The sequence below is a fragment of the Narcine bancroftii genome, chromosome 13 (assembly GCF_036971445.1).
Source record: "Narcine bancroftii isolate sNarBan1 chromosome 13, sNarBan1.hap1, whole genome shotgun sequence".
Taxonomy (NCBI): Eukaryota; Metazoa; Chordata; class Chondrichthyes; order Torpediniformes; family Narcinidae; genus Narcine; species Narcine bancroftii.
Window position 1 is genome coordinate 59258108 of NC_091481.1, and position 18049 is coordinate 59276156.

At 47.8% G+C, this 18049-nt stretch overlaps 1 protein-coding gene across 1 annotated transcript; it reads right to left on the reverse strand.

The window, feature by feature from the left end:
• Nucleotides 1-6168: 6168 nt before the first annotated feature.
• On the reverse strand, nucleotides 6169-17523 carry LOC138748956 (ferritin heavy chain B-like). Its single transcript, XM_069909920.1, has 4 exons — nucleotides 17336-17523; nucleotides 13101-13247; nucleotides 9605-9730; nucleotides 6169-6478 (listed from the first exon to the last, which is right to left on the reverse strand). Exons 1-4 carry the CDS (start codon nucleotides 17435-17437, stop codon nucleotides 6329-6331), a joined length of 525 nt encoding a protein of 174 aa, XP_069766021.1. The 5' UTR covers nucleotides 17438-17523; the 3' UTR covers nucleotides 6169-6328.
• Nucleotides 17524-18049: the final 526 nt, after the last annotated feature.

Consider the following 18049-nt stretch of genomic DNA (forward strand, 5'->3'; position numbering starts at 1 on the left):
TCCCTCCCCTCTCCCACCCCTCTCCCCCCTCCCTCCCCTCTCCCACCCCTCTCCCTCCCCTCTCCCACCCCCTCTCCCCCTCTCCCACCCCCTCTCCCCCCTCCCTCCCACCCCTCTCCCCCCCCACCCCTCTCCCCCCCTATCTCTCCCCCCCTCCCTCCCCCTCCTCTCCCCCTCTCCCTCTCCCTCACAACTCCCCCAGACTCTCCTTCCCCTCTCCCTCTCTCCTCCCTCCTCTCCTCCCTTCTCTCCCCCCTCTGTCTGCTACGAGTTCAGTTGGGAAAGAAAACATCCCCCCCCTTCCCCCCACAGATTCAGGGCAGTCTGGGATCTACAGTACTCTTGCCGGAGGACACACCACCCCAGCCTTACCCTATCAGAGTAATCTCTTCCACCCCGTGAATAAATTTCTTTGGGTCTGATGAATCATTAACTGTTTGTCTTCCCACGGATACTGCCTGAACCAGTGCAAAATTTCCAGCTTTTCTGTAGCTTTAATCTGAGATTTCTATCATCTGCTGGCTTTTTTAAATTAACTCTCATTCGGCCCGGTCCCCGTGCACAGATTTTCAACAGTCTATTCCCAAGAGTTTTACTCCATCCACTGTTCTATTGATCGTCTCAGGCAATTATCAGTTCACACCTGATCAACCCATTGAAATGGTGAGCAGTCAGTTTTCCAACAAATTTCACCATTTCCCCTCATATGGAGATTGACCTCGCTGATAGGCTGTAGGATTCAGTGGTCCTCAACCTTTTCCTTTCCACTCGCGTCCCACTTTAAGTAGTCCCTGAGCCATTGGTGCTCCGTGATTAGTGAGGGATGGCTTAACGTGGGAAGAAAAGGTTTGAAAACCAGTGTTTTAATCGTCCCTCATCGACTCGTTATGTGCACGGTTTCAGAACTCCAGAGGAAATGGGCCCGTGACAATTTTTCACAAGCAAAATATTTCAGTAACAATTGGGTGTTAGTAATCCCTGCCATCACAGAGCACCGATGGCGTAGGGATTACTTAAAGTGGGATGTGAGTGGAAAGAAAAAGGTTGGGAATCACTGCTGTAGATGAACCATTTCACTCACATCTCCCCAGTAGCAAGTTTCCTAGCAGACTAACTGCAGTAAAACCTCATTAGAATGCGGAATCGCTTATAGCGCGGGTGTCTGTGGACCCCAAACATTGATTTTAGGATGTCAGGCTAACAGTAGCTAACAGCCACAAACTCAAAAATGGTCTCTCATGACTCATTTACAAGATGTGTATGTTAATATGTGGAGTTTAAAAGTCTTAAAGGTCTTATTATAGGGTTTGAGTCACAGTATTCGGTTTTCCTGCTTCCTGAATCATGACCTATCTGCATCTGTTCCGCGGCTCGCCTGTAACGTGGTATGAAACCTTGGACCCCCCAACCTCCGCATTCTAATGAGGTTTTACTATATTTTAAATTACATTTTTAAAAATTTAGACATACAGCACGGTTACAGGCCCTTTCGGCTATGAGCCCATCCCAATTGACCCTCAACCGCCGGTAGTTTTGAACAGTGGGAGGAAACCGGAGCCCCGGGAAAGCTCTCGCAGACACTGGGAGAATGTACAAACCCCGCGCTGTAACGGCACCACACTAACCGCTTATGCCAACCATGCTGTGTATGGAATAATGAGAGACACTGATAAAGGGGACTGTCTGAATCTTTTCCCCCATGGTAAAAGGAGCCACAATCTAGGAAGCGTGTGTTCAGGGCGAAGGTGAGGAAGTTTAAGGGAGATGGCAAATATTTTTACGCAGAGGTGCCTGGAACGGTCTGCCAGGGCCAAAGGTGGAACTGTACAACAGTAGCACTTAAGGGGGCTTCTGGACAGACATGAAAGGGGTCAGTCACGTACATGCTGCAGGATTTCAGTTTGATCTGGTCACCCTGTTCTACACAGATATGTGGGCCAAAGGGCCTTTTACTGCGCTGTAATGTTCTATAAACAGACAGTAGCCAGTTCCCAGCAACTTTAACTCGTGACTTCTATAAACAGACACATTGCTGACTGTTTACATGCAAATTAATCATCTTATTCATCTCTTTGCATATAAAGACACTGAACAGATATTAACGCATTCATCTCCCAACACATACCCCCCTCCCCCCCCCCCCCCCCCCCCCCCCCCCCCCGCCTTCCCATCTATATTTACAAAACTACTTATTCCCAGTAAAGTGTGAGAGCATGCTGAACAAGTTGGCATTTAGACATTAAACTGATGTCCAAATGCCAAATCAATAGCTAGCTTTGCATTAAATATTTGTCTTTGAGGAGTCTCTGAGAGAGGTTGGGTGACTGCATGTAAATCGCTCTCTGTCTTTGCACACATTCTGGGGACATGATAAACAATTACATCCTGAGGTGGGTTAACAGTGTGCCACTGACTCACAGCTCCAGTGGCCTGGGTTCACTCTGCCCTCTGCCCTGCCCCAAGTCTGTGGAGTCCCCTGACCGCGTGTATTTCCACGTGGGCTCCTATTTCCTTCCACGTCCTAAAGATCTGCAAAATTTTTTACTAAAAATAAACCATTCACAGTGATAAACAATATATATAAATACATATAATAAACAAGGCACCGTGTTCATCTTCAGTCGCAAAGGGGTGGGCCATGATGATCACGTTGATAAATATACAAACGCATACACAACACACATGCACACACTCACACACACTCACACATACACATGCACACACTCACACACAACACACTCACACATAACACCCGCATACTCTCACACACAACACACACTCACACACACACACTCACTCACAAACACACGCACGTACACTCACACACAACACACGCACATTCACACACTCACTCACACAACACACTCACACATTCACACACACTCACACATACACTTACACACATTCACACACAACACACACACTCACATACACACATGCACATACACAGACACACACACTCACATACACACACAGACTTACACACATTCACATACAACACACAAACTCACATACACACACACACTCACTCACACACACATTCACCCACAACACTCACATTCACACACACTCATTCACACACACACACTCCCACAGACACTCACAAGCACATACACATATATACATTCACACACATGCACACTCACACACAAAATACACACACACAAAACAGAACACACATCCAACACAGCAAACACACAAACTCACGCGCGCACACACACAAAGGACAGTTCAGTCTTTTTCACATTCTATTCCTACGGTGTCATATTTTGTTTTGCTTCCTTTGTTCTCATGGGCATAATTTCTTGACTTTTGTTTGCCTGTAAACATACTCAGAGAAGCCACTCATCCAATGTCTCAACCAAGAAGAGAAAAAGAAGCAAAAGAGGCACCCTTCAGAGTCAGAGGGTCCGTGGATCCTATCCCGATGCCGCTGCCTCCTGCTCACCTTTACGTTCAGTCACTGCGTAGCCTCCTGCCTGCTCCAGCCTCAGTCAGCCCCCCTCCTTTTCCCCGAAGATCTCTCCCCCAGCTCTCTCTCTCTCTTCTCTTTTTCCCTTTTCCCTCTGCCTCCTTTCACTGAGCCAAAACCAGTTCTCATCTTTCCTTTTACCATTCATATCCAATTAATACCTTTAGTTGGTTGAAGAGACTCCTCCCGCTTCCTCTTTATTCAGAGACCTTTGCTCTTATTATAGATTTCCATCATCTGCCGCCATTTTAATAATCGTTAACTTTTTCACTCGCCCAGTCCTGTGTACAGATTTTGTGCAGTCTAATCCCAATAGCTGGGGAAAGGTCGGTAATATGTCTTCACCTCCCACGGACGCTGCGAGACCGGCCGAGTTCCTCCAGCATTTCTCTGTGTGTGCTTTACCATAACCACAGCGTCTGCAGACTTTTGGTGTTTCAACCTCCTCAGACCCTTGAAGCAGTTAATCCTTGAGCCCCTTCGGGAGCCCTGCTCGTCATCAGGATTCTCAGGCCTTCCTGTCCCGATAGCTGGTTCCCAAGACTTTGAAGGACCAATCAGAAGCAGGGCCCCAGTAACTTTAAAGGAAAGATAGGGAATAAGGACTTTAAATCATCTCCTGGTTACATGTGCAGCAAAGCTCACAATTCCTTCCTCTTTTATATCCCCCATGTTAATGTTAATGAAGGACCCATCCAGGCTACAGGCTGCTGGAGACCAAGATTAGAGAGGGTGCTGAGGACAAGAAGGGCCCTGGACACTAAATGATTCCTGATGGTCCCAGAGGTTTGGATCTGGAGCTCGGGCCTATGTGGTTTGCACACAGGCCTATGTGGCTGCAGAGGGTGCTGGAGCGCTGAAGGCGAATCCACAGACATTTGGTGTCTCCGAAGGGACTCTCCTTTGCACCTCTTTCTGTTAGGGGTGCCGGGCGATGCTCACAGCGACTCTTTGGAGACAAGACTTGAAGTTTATCATGTATATTAGATTTTTAAACTTTTTTTAATTGAAGTTTAAACAAACATTTCTGTAAGATGTATCTCTGATTTTGTACATGTACAGGCACTCCCCGACTTACGACCGTAATTGGGACCGAAGGGTCGGTCGTATCTCGGAATGGACATAAGTCGGAATTTTGCCCGCGGGCGTGGAGTACCAATGTCTTAAAGCAAACCTTTTAATCAAATGTCGCATTTGAAAAACTATAACAGGGATACAGGGCATGCTGGAACCAAAATGTGTGTACTTATTCTGTTAGTCAGCGTCCTGGGATCCACAGTCTGGCCACGGCCATCTTGTTTCCCATGTGCCTGCGCGAGTCTTCGGTTGGTGCAGGCGCAGGGGATTCGCCTATTGGAGTTTGGTTGGCACGTGCCTGAGAGTTAAGCGCCCTGATGATATTGAATCTGCGCCCTTAACCCGCGCGCAGGCACCAACCGAACTCCTATACGCGAACCCACTGCACGTGCGCCAACCGAAGACACGCGAACAGGAATTGAGATGGCCACGCCCAGCCTATGGTCCCCGGGACGCCGACCAACAAGGTAAGTGCACACATTTTTGACTTTTCCATGGCCTGTATCCCTGGTATAGTTTGTCAAATCCAACATAAGCCACGTGAATTTTATATTTTTTAGTAATATATATTTTTATGTGCGGATAAGTTGCATGGGTCACAAGTTGGTGAGTACCTGTATATTCATTATTGTCACAATTTTCCGCATAATTATTTATCTTATAGAGATAAGAGCGACAGAACAAGACAAAGAAGAAAACTATATACAAGTAGAGAGTGTTTTTTTTTAAACATTGATTTGTAAGAATAAAGTCAGGCCGATGAGGTATTATGTAGTTAAATCATTTTTCCCAGCATGAACTAAATTGTTCTGATTTATAATTAACAAATGCTCTTTTTTTCTCCATTCTATAAATGACCATTATAATTTCCTCCCATGCATTTAAAGTCGGGCTCTCCTGTACTAACCATTTCCTGGAAGAGTCTTTTTACCAGCCACCAGCAGTTTATTCATTCAATATTCATCTTTTCAACCATTCTTGAGGTATGTACCCAAAATATATGGTCCTACTTTCTGAAGATGTTTCACATCTATTGGCCATTGTGCATCCCCCACTCCAATAAACTTTGATAACAGGGCAGTTCCCCAAAAAATAGGTAATAGTTTGTATTTTGATTTCCACATTTACTCCAGCAAACAGGGAGTTAACTATCATAATGGGATTTCTGAGAGGGTGCAATAAAGTATCTTAACAGGTTTTTCAACCTGATAAGTATATTATATTTTTATGCATTTTTTTATATGTCTACCAAAGGAATATTTGAGAGAAACTCAAAAGTTTGCAGGTTCCGTGCTTGTAGTTAAAACACAGAAATGCTAGAGGAAGTCGGCATCCGTGGGAGCTGAAGATATATTACCGACGGTTTGGGCCTGAGCCCTTCCTCACGGTATGTTTGAACCTTCTGTCCTCAGAGCTTCTGGCTACATCTTTGCCAGTGCAGTCACATCTTTCTAATCATGTGGTGTCCAGAATTATTCACATGCCAGTTGCTGTGTTTAGGATGCCAAGTAAATGGTCAGGAGACTGTTGTGCTGGTTGGGGGGGGGGGGGGGGGGTGGGGAGTGGGGGCATCTTTTTCTTAGCTAAGGCGTTCGTTGATGTTGAAGAAACCACTGGCCTTAAAAGTACCTGGAAGTATTTATTACGTTAATAAATGTGCTCTTGAGACAAATGCTTTAACATTGAGTGTAAGATACTTTCATTTCACGACAGCACACGGTGAGGTGGGAAGGGAGTGAGATGCATGGAAGGATGTTGCTCGATTCCGCCATCAAAACTTCATCCAAGGCTGTGCTTGTTGAACAGGTACTCGCCCAATCCACTGGTCTGCCCCACGCACAATCCCTTGAGGCTTGCGATGTAGTCTCCCAGCCTCTTCATGAGCTCCACGTTGTTGTTCAAGAAACTCCGTTCAAGGAAACTGCACAGCTGAAAAAGAAAATAGAGGTGACTTCTGTCTCTGTGGGACAAAGTCACGGGGAAGCAGTGGGTGGGGGGGGGGGGACCTTGATGTCTGCGAAGGTCAGCAGATCAACGTGATGTGAATGGGTCGGGTCAACGCGAGGAAGTCATTCAGCCCATCAAATCTGCTCTGCCATTTTAATAAGTCCACGGAAGACCTGAGAGGAGTCTAAACGCGAAAGTCTGCAGACGCTGTGATTGTAGTAAAACCACACGGAAATGCTAGAGGAACCCAGCCGGTCTTTTCATTGCCTCAAGATAGATTGCCCACGTTTCAGGCCTGAGCCCCTTCTTCAAGGAAAAAAAATGGAATAAGCAGGATATTTCAAAGTCTCAGGATTCAAACAATGGGGGAGGAATCCAGAGGATAAAAGGTGTTAATTGGATGTGATAAGGGCCCAGTTAGGAATCTATCATGTTTGTGTGGAAGGAGTCGGAATGGAGAGACAGAGGGAGGGGAAGCAAGGGGTGGGGGAGGGGTTTAATTAAAGCCAGAGAAGTCGATCTTAATGCCATCGGGTTGGAGGGTTCCCAGTCGGTAGATGAGGTGTTGTTTCTCCAATTTACGGCCGGTCTCCGACCTTCAGTGCACGAGACAGTGGACAGACATGTCAGCAAGGGAATGGCTTGGAGAATTGAAAAGGGTGGCCACATAGGACATTACAGCACAGAAAACAGGCCCTTGTAGTCTGTGCCAAACTATTATTTTCCCCTCATTCCCCCATCCTGCACCATCCATAGCCCTCCATACCCTTTCCATCCATCTATCTGCCCAAAATGTTCTTAAAACTGAAAATTGAGCCCGCAATAACCACTTAAGCGAGCAGCTTGTTCCACACTCCCACCACTCTCAGTGTGAAGAAATTCCTCCTAATGTTCCCCCTACCCTTTCACCCTTATCCCATGTCCTCTAGTTTGTATCTCACCTATCCTCAGTGGGAAAAGCCTATCTACATTTACTCTGTCTATCCCTCTATCACATTTTCTATGCTCCGGGGAATAAAGTCTTAACCTGTTTAACCTTTCCCTGTAACTCAGTTCCCGGCAACATCCTAGTAAATCTTGGTACTCTTTCTACCTTATTAATATCTTTCCTGTAGTTAGGTGACCAAAACCGCACACAATACTTCAAATATGGCTCCACCAATGTCCTTACCGTAACATCCCAGCTCCTATAGTCGTCGTTTTATTCCCATGCTTAATATTTATTCAGTACCTCTGCCTCAAGCATTTGAAGACGTTGTTCCCAGCACTCTTTTTGAGGAGTTCCAAGGTCTCACAGCCCAAGGGAAAATCTCATGTAATCTCTGTCCTAAATAGCCTTCCCCTTACTTTTAAAGGGTACTCCATAACTTACGACCATAATTGGGATCGAAGGATCAGTTGTATCTCGGAATGGACTCAAGTTGGAATTTTGCCAGAGCGCATGGAGTACTGAACTTTTAAAGAAAATTTATGTAATGAAATCTCTTTTCATCGTAGATTTGATGGTAACCACTTGTCGATCAACCTTGTCAAATCTTTCCACATTCTGGTCTATGCTTACCACGTTAGTCGGTGTCCCGGGGATGGTAGGCTAAGAATGGCCATCTTGATTCATGTGTGCATGGACGAATCTTTGGTTGGCGCATGCACGATGGGTTCACGTATTGGAGTTTGGTTGGTGCATGCGCGAGAGTGAAGTGCCCTAATGATATTAAGTTTGCGCCCTTCACTCTCGCGCATGCGCCAACCGAAGAATCGCGCATGTGCGCAGGAATCAAGATGGCCATGCCCAGCCTGCGGATCCTGGGACAACAACTAATGAGTAAGTGCTCACATTTTGGCTCCTATGTGCCCTGTATCCCTGTTATAGTTTGTCAAAGCCAACATAAAACGCGTACATTTTATATTTTTTCTTTATATTTTTTAAATTTTCAGTCGTATGTGCGGATGGATGAAAGTCGCATAGGTTGCAAGTCAGGGAGTACCTGTGATCCCTAGTTATAGATTTTCCTTCACGGGGAAACAATGCTAACACCCACCCTTTCAAATCCCCTCGTGTTTTGATCAAATCCTCACTCACCCTTCTAAATCCAGCTGATACAAGCCAAGGCTCTTCAAGACGCCCTGATATTGGTTTAGTAAACCATTTCCGAATTGCTTCCAAAGCATTAACATCCTTCCATGAATAAAGTGACCATTTCTGACCACTGTCCTCCAAACGGGGTCTCGCCAAAGCCTTGCGTAACCTTCCTATTGCATTCAATTCCACTTATAACCATATAATCATATAACAATTACAGCTCGGAAACAGGCCAAATTGGCCCTTCTAGTCCACTGATCCAAGTAACCCTCCTCTAATCCCATTTACCAGCATTCTGCCCATATCTCTCCATTCCTCTCCCATCCATATACTTATCCAACTCTTTCCTAATTATTTGCAATTCCTGCAACGTGCATTGGGACACCATTAACATTGTGGGCACTGCATAACACCCTGTGGTAAACCTCTATAATGTATAATTATCTGGTTGAACATGCCTATTGGCTGGTTGTACCTGTTGTCCCTCCCCACAGGCTCCTGTAGCTGTTCCACTGCCCCCCCCTCCCACCGCAACTCAGTGCCGGACAGTAGAGATGGCTCAAGTGAATTAAAGCCTGTTGGTTTCTTCACAATAGTCTCCCGAGTGATTGATGGTGCATCACACCCTTCAGTTAAACTCTATCATACCGAACAGTTTCACAGCTTCTAGCGCAATGCTACTAAGGCACCCAGATTCACTTCTCTGGTGTCTTCTGGAAGGAGTTTGTCTGGTCTCCGCCGGAACTACCTGTTGGAACTCTCTCCCCGTGATTGCCTGGGTTTCCTTTGGGTGCACCGATTTCCTCCCACTTTCCAAAATGAACAGTTAATTGGGGCATTTGGATAGCAGGGACTGCTGGGTCAGAAGGGCCTGCGACCATGCTGGATCCACATTTTAAAATTTGAATTGAAATGAACAGATCTGCAGTGAGCCCAGGATCTTGATCTTTCATGTGGATGGGATTAAGGTGACTCGAATTCCCAATGGCAATGACAGACCTCTATAGAGTGCAAATAATTCCCGTTACCTGTGGATCCTCTTTACTGGATGCCAGCTGGTGCAGGTCAAGGAGAGACTTATTCACGTTCTTCTGTAATTCAAGAGCATCCTGTGTGGCCTCCAACCCATTCTTCCACTCATTCTTGGCTGGTTTCTGTGTAGTAAAAGATTCCACTTTAGAGTACCCTGTTTATTTTTTCATTTGGAACAAATCCCAAATTAAGGTGTGACTTCGAATGCTGAAAGGCGCGGACAGAGTAGTTTCCCATGGTGGGAGAGCCTAGAACAAGAAGGCACAACTTTAGGATTAAAGGAGTCTGCTTAGAACAGAGATGTCAAATAATTTCTTCAACCAGAGGGTGATAAATTTGTGGCCACATAAGGTTATAGAGACCAGGTCAATGGGTGTATTTTTGAAGGCAGAGATTGATAGGTTCTTGATTAGCCAGGGGAGTGGGCTAAGTGGAAAAATGGGTCAGCTCATGATTGAATGGTGGGGCAGACTTGATGGGCTGAATGGCCTATTTCTGCTCCTATGTCTTATGGTGTTATGCAGACTGCAGTAGCAGGAGCTAGTGGCCTCTTTGCCTTACATCTGCTCAGCTGGACTCCTTGGGTTTTTAAGTCACCACAGATCTTTCTAGAAAGAGCGCAAAAAAAGATCAGCGAGGATATTACCGGGAATGGAGGGTTTTTGGCATAAGGAGAGGCTGGATAGGCTAAGACCTTTCTCCCTGGAGTACGGGAGGCTGAGTAGTGTTCACATCAATGGACACAAAATAATGAGGGGCATAAAAAGGCCAACAGTCCCTGGAGTGCAGAGTCCAAAACGAGAGGGCAGTGGTTTGGATGGCGAGGGCCGATGGTGGAAAGGCACCTCAGGGGCAATTTTCTTACCAGCACTTCAGATGGCCATATCTGGATCTTGTAAATACTCACAAACTCCATTGGAACACGAGAACTGGAGCAGGAGCTGGACACCTGGACTTCACCAGGATCAAGGTCTGTGGGGGGAGGGGGGCCAGGTAGGAAAGTGGAATACAGATCAGGAGCAGATCAGCTGTGAGCAGCTCGGCAAAACTATTACAGCGTCAGCGACCTGGGTTCGACTCTCGTACTGTCTGTAAGGAGTTTGTACATTCTCCGCATGACCCGCTGGGTCCTCCAACCATAATAAATTATTGGCTTGGTGTTATGTTTGGTTAGAGACGGGGTGGGGGGGGGAGGATTTGGTGTTTTCCATGACTCTCCACACCACAGAGCCCAGAAGGGGTGGATGGAATGGTCTGTCTACCTCTGCTTCTGGGTCTGGAAGGGGGCAGGAGGTGGGGTGTGCGACAAGAGAGTCCTGTGATTGCAGGAAGTACACGGGAGGAAGTCAGGAATCCCGCTGCATCTGAAGGAGGTAAATGTTTACATTGGGACCTGGCCATTGCTGGGCCACAGAAAATGCCGGAAAATTGACCCCTAAGGGAAATCCCCTTTGTAAAGATATCAACAGGCTAATGAAAAAGCCCGACTGTAAAGGTGGAGATTCTCCACCCTTACGTCAGGAGACTTCCCTTCGTGAATGTGCTGTGGCCGGTTCCAAGGCACTGGCTGCAATCCGTCTCGGAGAAGGGAAATCGGCGGAGCGCAGCACCTCGAGTGAATGTAACGTGGTTGGTTATGGGCGGGCTGATGATGTTGTCAGCCTGAGTCAAAGGAGCGGGCCATTAATGGCCTTACTGAGGGTGTGCTTGATCTCTGCCTGGATACTAAGACTGGCTGAAAACATCACAAGCCTCTGTCTTCCTGCTCTGGAGCCGCCATGATCCACTGTAGGGCTTTTTCCATGTCGGTGCGTGTGAATAACGTCAACTCGGTGAGCGGCGCTGCGGCACCAGCCGCCCCGTCTTCATTGGCTCCAGAGGGCTGCTCTTCATGAAAGTAATGCAGGAGCTGCCTTTCAGGACTGCCCCACGAAAGGTAAGTTCATGACTTCCCTCCGCGCTTGTAGCCAGCCTCCAGTTGGAGGCCCAGCATGAAAGGGCATGAACGAAGACTAAAGCAGGAAATAATACTATGGGGCCACACCAAGTTTGCACAACGCCTTTCCAACGCCAGTGATTGGGAACGGGGTTCAAGCACTGTACACGCCACTTTATAATTTGATTGAAAAATGCAGAGATAATGTGAGTATTGATAAAGGAGATGGCAAACCATACTAGCAAAATATACTAATAACCAAATGGGCAGCAGAGTTAGTGAAACGGTTAGCGCCTCACCTCTACAGCACTAGCGGACCGAGATTCGAATTCTGCGCTGTCTGTAAAGAGTTTGTACTAATGGTGGCAGATTCAAATGGACCATGGGGGTTGTCAGGGGCCCTCCAGAGCCAATGAAGTTGGGGCGGCCGGTGCTGCAGCGCCACCCATTGAGTTGACGTCATTCACACGCGCCGACATGGAAAAAGCCCTACAGTGGATCAAATAAGAGAGGTACAAATAATTGACGATTCGTGTCTGAGCCCTTTTTCAATGTATGACTTCCTGACTTCCTCCCGTGTACTTCCTACAATCACAGGACTCTCCTGTTGCACACCCCACCTCCTGCCCCCTTCCAGACCCAGAGACAGAGGTAGACCATTCCATCCACCCCTTCTGGGCACTGTGGTGTGGAGAGTCATGGATAACACCAAAAACCAAATCCCCCCCATCTCTAACCAAAGCTAACACCAATGTAGGGGCAAGAGGGTGCCTGAATAAAAAATGGTGAAGGTGGGGAGGAGGAAAGAAGGGGCAGGGGGGTGGGAGAACATGGGCTAAGAGGTGGAGGTAGATAGGAGGGCAGGAGAGATCAGCTGAGAATTAATTGGCATGGGGGGGTGGCTGTGCAAATACAGAGTTAGAGAGGAGATGGAGTGTTAGGTAAAGAGAGATATGTGGGGGGTCAGGTATGAGTAAAATGGTTGGGGGGGAGGGGCAGGAGGAGGAGTACGGGCCCACAGGCAGGAGTGGATAAGGGAGGGAGGGCGCACGAGCAAATGGGGGAGTGGGAATGGATCTGTGAATGAAGAGGGAAGGGGCTGGAGGGTTAGGAGAAGGGAGAATGGGAGGGGGGTGTAGGCTAGCAAAAACCAGAGAAGTCGACGTTAATGCCATGCGGTGGGAGAGCGTCCAGATGGAAAATTAGGTGGGGCTCCTCCAATTTATGGGTGGTTTAGGTTTGACAGTGCACGAGACCATGGGCAGACATGTCAGCGTGGGGGTTGGGTGCAGAACTGAAATAGTTGGCCACCGGGAGATCCCTATCTCTGATGTGGACAGAGCGAAGGCACTCAGCAAAGTGATGTAGGGCTCTACTTCTCTACCACAGAGATGATGGGGGAGGGTGGGAGGATGAGGGAGGGGCTGTTCCATCAGAAACCAGGGTGGTCGATGTTAATGCCATCCAGTGGGAGGTGTCGCTCCTCCATTTTGCGGCGGGTCTCAGTCTGGCAGTGCAGGAGGTGGGAAGGTCATGGTTACCCACTATGTGTTCACCTCGATCTTCTGCAGCTGGACCCGTCCTCCCCGTTGCTTCTGGTATTCGATGAGCTTGTCTGCCAGCTGTCGCTGCGTGTCCGATGTCTCGTGGAAAAACTTTGCAAAGTTCTCTAGCGCGACGTCATCGCGTTCGAAGTAGAAAGACTACAAAACAAACAAACGGTTCCTTTGTACTCAGAATCAAAATGTATTAACCTACATCCCCACCCTCCTGCCATTCAAAACGTACAGTAGGGTGGGGAGCCAAATGGAGCTATAAAAGAAAATCTGCAGATCCGCAAGAGTGTTGGAGAAACTCGGAAACTCAGCTTCCATAGAAAGTAAAGGGTAACCAGCATTTCAGGCCTGAGCCCTTCATCAGGAATAGAATTTTTTTTACCAGTACCAGACAAAATGGGCTAAATGGCCTCCTGCATCCATTTGGTCAGCCCTGACACTTAAGAAAGGGGTGTCTGCTGCCCCCTTGTGGTCTGGTTCAGCAATACCAATTTTATTCGGAAGCAAGCTGTGTGCAGGATTCATTCAGCCTGGCAGTTTCTACTGTGGACGTCACCATGATACCACTCAGAAGCTCGGAAATCTGCAGACACTATGAGTGTAGTAAAACGTGGACTCAGCAGGTCTCACGGTGTCCAGAGAAGGTACAGATCTATTAGAGACATTGAGGGCTTGATCCCTTCGTCGTTAATATATCTTTACCTCCTACGAGTTCCTCCAGCATTTACTGTGGGTCTTCACCACTCTGGAGTCATTCAGATGAGGATCTGTGCAGAATTTGATCCCTGGCTTGATAGTGAGGCACTGCGGTGCGAACAAACAGGCTCAAACTATACTATCAGGCTTTAATTAGCTTAAAACTGGCACACCAGCTTTAGTGTCCCTTCTGGCTCTAAGCGCTCTACTGCCTACAGGGAGTAGGTGGAGCCGGCCTCCCTGCAGGTACAGTGGGTCGCCCCCTGCAGTAGCCAGGTTGAAATGTAGATGGGCGCAAGAAGTCACAGACAGTCTGGTGGTTGTATCTCCATAAAGATAAAGAAGGAGTTTGCAGTGTTGTCGGGAGTGTCTGGGGAGTGGGACAGTGTGGATTAGTCTTCAATAGAGTTAATACTGACTTAATGAGCTAAATTGCCTCTTTCAAAGCTGTACGCGATCTGTGATTCTGTCCATTGTCAGACTGAGACCATTCACAAATTGGAAGAACAACACCTCATCTTCCATCTGGGCACCATCCAACCGGATGGCATTAACAGAGACTTCTCTGGTTTCCATAACTCATCCACTCATCTTCTTCCCCATCTCCTTTCCTCTCTCTCTCACTCACTATCTCTCTTTCTTTTTCCCTCCACCTCCTTTCTCTCAGCTCTACATGTACAGACTCAAAAACTACCCCTCCTTCCCCAGTCAATTCCCACCTTTCCTCTCTCCTGTGTTCCTCTACATTGAACCATAGATCACTACAGCACAGGAGCAGGCCCATTCGGCCACTCTGGTCTGTGCTGAGCTATTTTTCTGCCTAGACACACTGACCTGCACCGGGGTCGACGCCAAAGCGAGTGTTAGTGGGGGGGGGGGCTTAGGGCACCCTCCTGCTCCAAACTGCGCTCAGCTGGTGGGGGAGGGGGGCCGTTAGTGGCCTACCTGCAGGGCAGACGTGAAACTCCTCCGTCCCGCTGAGGTAGCAGCAGAAAGCGTGGCTTTAATTGCGCGGAGAGTCGCTAGCATGCGTCATGCTGGACGCTAGTGATGCTTGATGCATACTAGGGGTGGGGGCGGGTCTGACGACGAGCAATGGCTGCGAGTGTATGGGTGAATAGCACCTCTCAAGGAGGGGCCATGCCCGCGAATGCATCCCTTGGCATCGACCATGTTAAAATTGAGCCCGTGTTCACCACTTCATCTGGCAGCTCATCCCACCCTCCCACCACTCTCGGTGTGAAGAAGTTCCCCCTAAACTTTTCTCCTTTCTTCCTTAATCTATGTCATCTGGTTTATATCTCACTTACCCTCAGTGGAAAAAGCCTACCTACATTTACTGTCTATCCCCCTCATAATTTTAAACTCCTCTATCAAATCTCCCCTCATTCTTCTACGCTCCAGGGAATAAAGTTCTAACCTGTTTAACATTTCCCTGTAACTCAATTCCTCGAGTCAGAGTAAATCTTCTCTGCCCTCTTTCTATCTTATTGATATCTTTCCTATAGTTAGGTGACCAAAATTGCACACAATACTCCACATTTGGCCTCACCAATGTTTTGTACAACTTTACCATAACATCCCAACTCCTCTACTCAATTCTTTGATTTATGAAGGCCAATATGCCAAAAGCTCTCTTTACAACCCTATCCACCTGTGATACCACTTTTCAGGGAATTATGTATCTGTATCCCCAGATCCCTCTGTTCTACCGCACTCCTCAGTGCCCGACCATTTACCGTGTGGGTCCTTTCTTGGTTTGTCCTTTCGAAATGCAGCACCTCACACTTGTCTGTGTTAAATTCCATCTGACATTTTTCAGCCCATTTTTCCAGATCCCTCTGGCAGCTTTAAAAGCCCTCTTGGCTGTCCTCCTTTCTGTCCTCCAATCTTAGTGTCATCTGGAAACTTGCTGATCCAATTTACCGCATTGTCATGCAGATCACTGATATAGATGACGAACAACAATGGTCCCAGCACCAATCCCTGAGGCACCCCACTAGTCACAGGCCTCCAGTCTGAGAAGCATCATCCACCACTACTCTCTGGCTTCTCCCATTCAGCCAATGTCAAATACATGAATACCGAGAGTCTGAACCTTCCTGCTAACCTCCCACGTGGGACCTTGTCAAATGCCTTTACTAAAGTCCATGTAGACATCCACAGCCTTTCTTTTATCAACTTTTAACCTCCTCAAAAACTGTATAAGATTGGTTAAACACTACCAACCATGCACAAAACCACGTTAACTACCCCTAATCAGTCCCTGTCTATCCAATAATTGTACAGGTACACAATCCTTTATCCAGAACCCTTGGGGGACAGTGTGTTCCGAATTTTTCTGGATTTCAGAACCAAAGCTAGCTGCCCCAGATTTAAGCCTCCAAATTGTGCTGCCGTATCCACCCCCACCCCCTTCCAGTCGCGCTGCTGTATCACTCCTCCTCCGCCCACTCGAGTCGTGCCGCCGTCTCTCTCCTCCCTCACTCACCTGAGTCACGCTGCCGTCTCTCCTTCCCCCCTGCCCACCTGAGTTACGCTGCTCTCCACTCCTGCCCATCCAAGTTACGCTGCCGTCTCCCTCCTCCCCCGGCCCACCCGTCGCGCTGCCGTCTCTCTCCCCTACCCACCCGAGTCGCACTGCCATCTCTCCCCCACGCCCACCCAAGTCGCGCTGCTGTCTCTCTACTCCCCCGCCCACCCGAGTCGCGCTGCCGTCTCTCTCCCCCCCCAGACCGCCCAAGTCACGCTGCCGTCTCTTTCCCCCCCCACCCACCTGAGTCACACTATCATCTCTTCTCCCACCCCCCCCACCCCGCCCAACCTAGTCGTGCTGCTCTCTCTCTCCCTCCCTCCAGTCTGCCAGCACCAGGAAAGAAATGCCAGCCTTTGGAGCTTTCCAGATTTTAGATGTCTGGATAAAGGATTGTGTATCTGTATATCCGATCTCTTAGAACATATTCCATATCTAATTGACGCCATTTGTCTGTTGGTTTGTGCCCCTCCCCCTGTCCTTTCGTTCCTTCATCCCAGCCATTTAATTCAGACACCTGTCTGCTTTTTTTTTACTCATACTTGGAGAAGCACTCAGGCCCGAAACGTCAGTGATATATCTTCACCTCCTGTGGATGCTGCAAGACCTGCTGAGTTCCTCAGTGCACACTTTTCTGCTATGATTCTGAACACTGATCCATGCCTTGTTTTTATTCCTGAATTTTATATGTGACTCCAGGTCCAGAGCAGTTGCTTAACTCTTTAGTGAAATGGCCCAGCCACCACACACACACTAGGTGCAAGATACAGGCTTTAATTGTTGGCCTTAGGACAGAAACAACCCCCCCCCCCCTTCAGAACCAGATTACTAGAAGAGTCAGCGTTATCCCAAAAGGAAAACTGTAAATGACCAGCAATATTTCACGTTAGTCGATTAAAAAAACACCATCAAGCAGATTTTAAAGCCATTGTTCATCAATGCACCCAGACCCAGGTTTGGCTTCGCGAGACATTTCTCGGGTTAAATGCAAAGAGAACAGGTTTACCATGGCAAGGTACACGTACGAGGTGTAGTACTTGAGGCTGATGAGTTTGTTGATGGACACCTCGTTGTCCGGGTGCAAGTTCTGTCTCACTTGCGACTGCATCTGATGCTCGACCAGCTTTCACTCTGGACCTGCTGCTATGTGGAAGTGACTGAGATGTGCTGGGGCAGCGGTCTGCTGAGAAAAGACTGGGTTTAATCACTTGCCAGCTTGATGAGGGTAGGGTGTGGGAGATCTGGTGGTGCAGATTGTCCACCCCCCATCACTTGCAGTCTTGGAGTTGAAGAGAGTCCTAGATATGACATGCTGGAAGATGTCATGCGTAGAGCTGAAGAGAGAATTATCAAGGGAAACTGGTGGACTGTGTTCACACAAACCACCAAATACCCAGACACTAATCCTATTTTAATCCTATGTTATTCTCTCCATATTCTCGTCAAACTGTCCCCTGATATCTCCACTCGTCTACACACTATACACATTGCGAAAGAAAGCGCATCAACTATTCTACTTTCTCAGGAGTTTGCAGAGGTTTTATCTGACATCAAAAGCCCTGGCAAATTTCTACAGAGGTGCGGTGGAAAGGGTGCTGACTGGCTGCATCACGCTCTGGTACGGGGACACCAATACCCCTGAACGTAAAGCTCTCCAAAAGGTAGTGGACACCACTCAGGATGTCACAGGCAAAACCCCCCTCACTATTGAGTACATGTT

Bases quoted from the DNA above. Each gene is read 5' to 3' on its own strand.
- LOC138748956 (XM_069909920.1), bottom strand. From the start codon at position 17,437: ATGCAGTCGCAAGTGAGACAGAACTTGCACCCGGACAACGAGGTGTCC. The intron at 9,731-13,100 runs GTGAACACATAG...TTTACTACACAG, and splicing joins TCCAGCTGCAGAAGATCGAG to AAACCAGCCAAGAATGAGTG. The intron at 6,479-9,604 runs GTAACGGGAATT...TTTCTTTTTCAG, and splicing joins CCAGTAAAGAGGATCCACAG to CTGTGCAGTTTCCTTGAACG.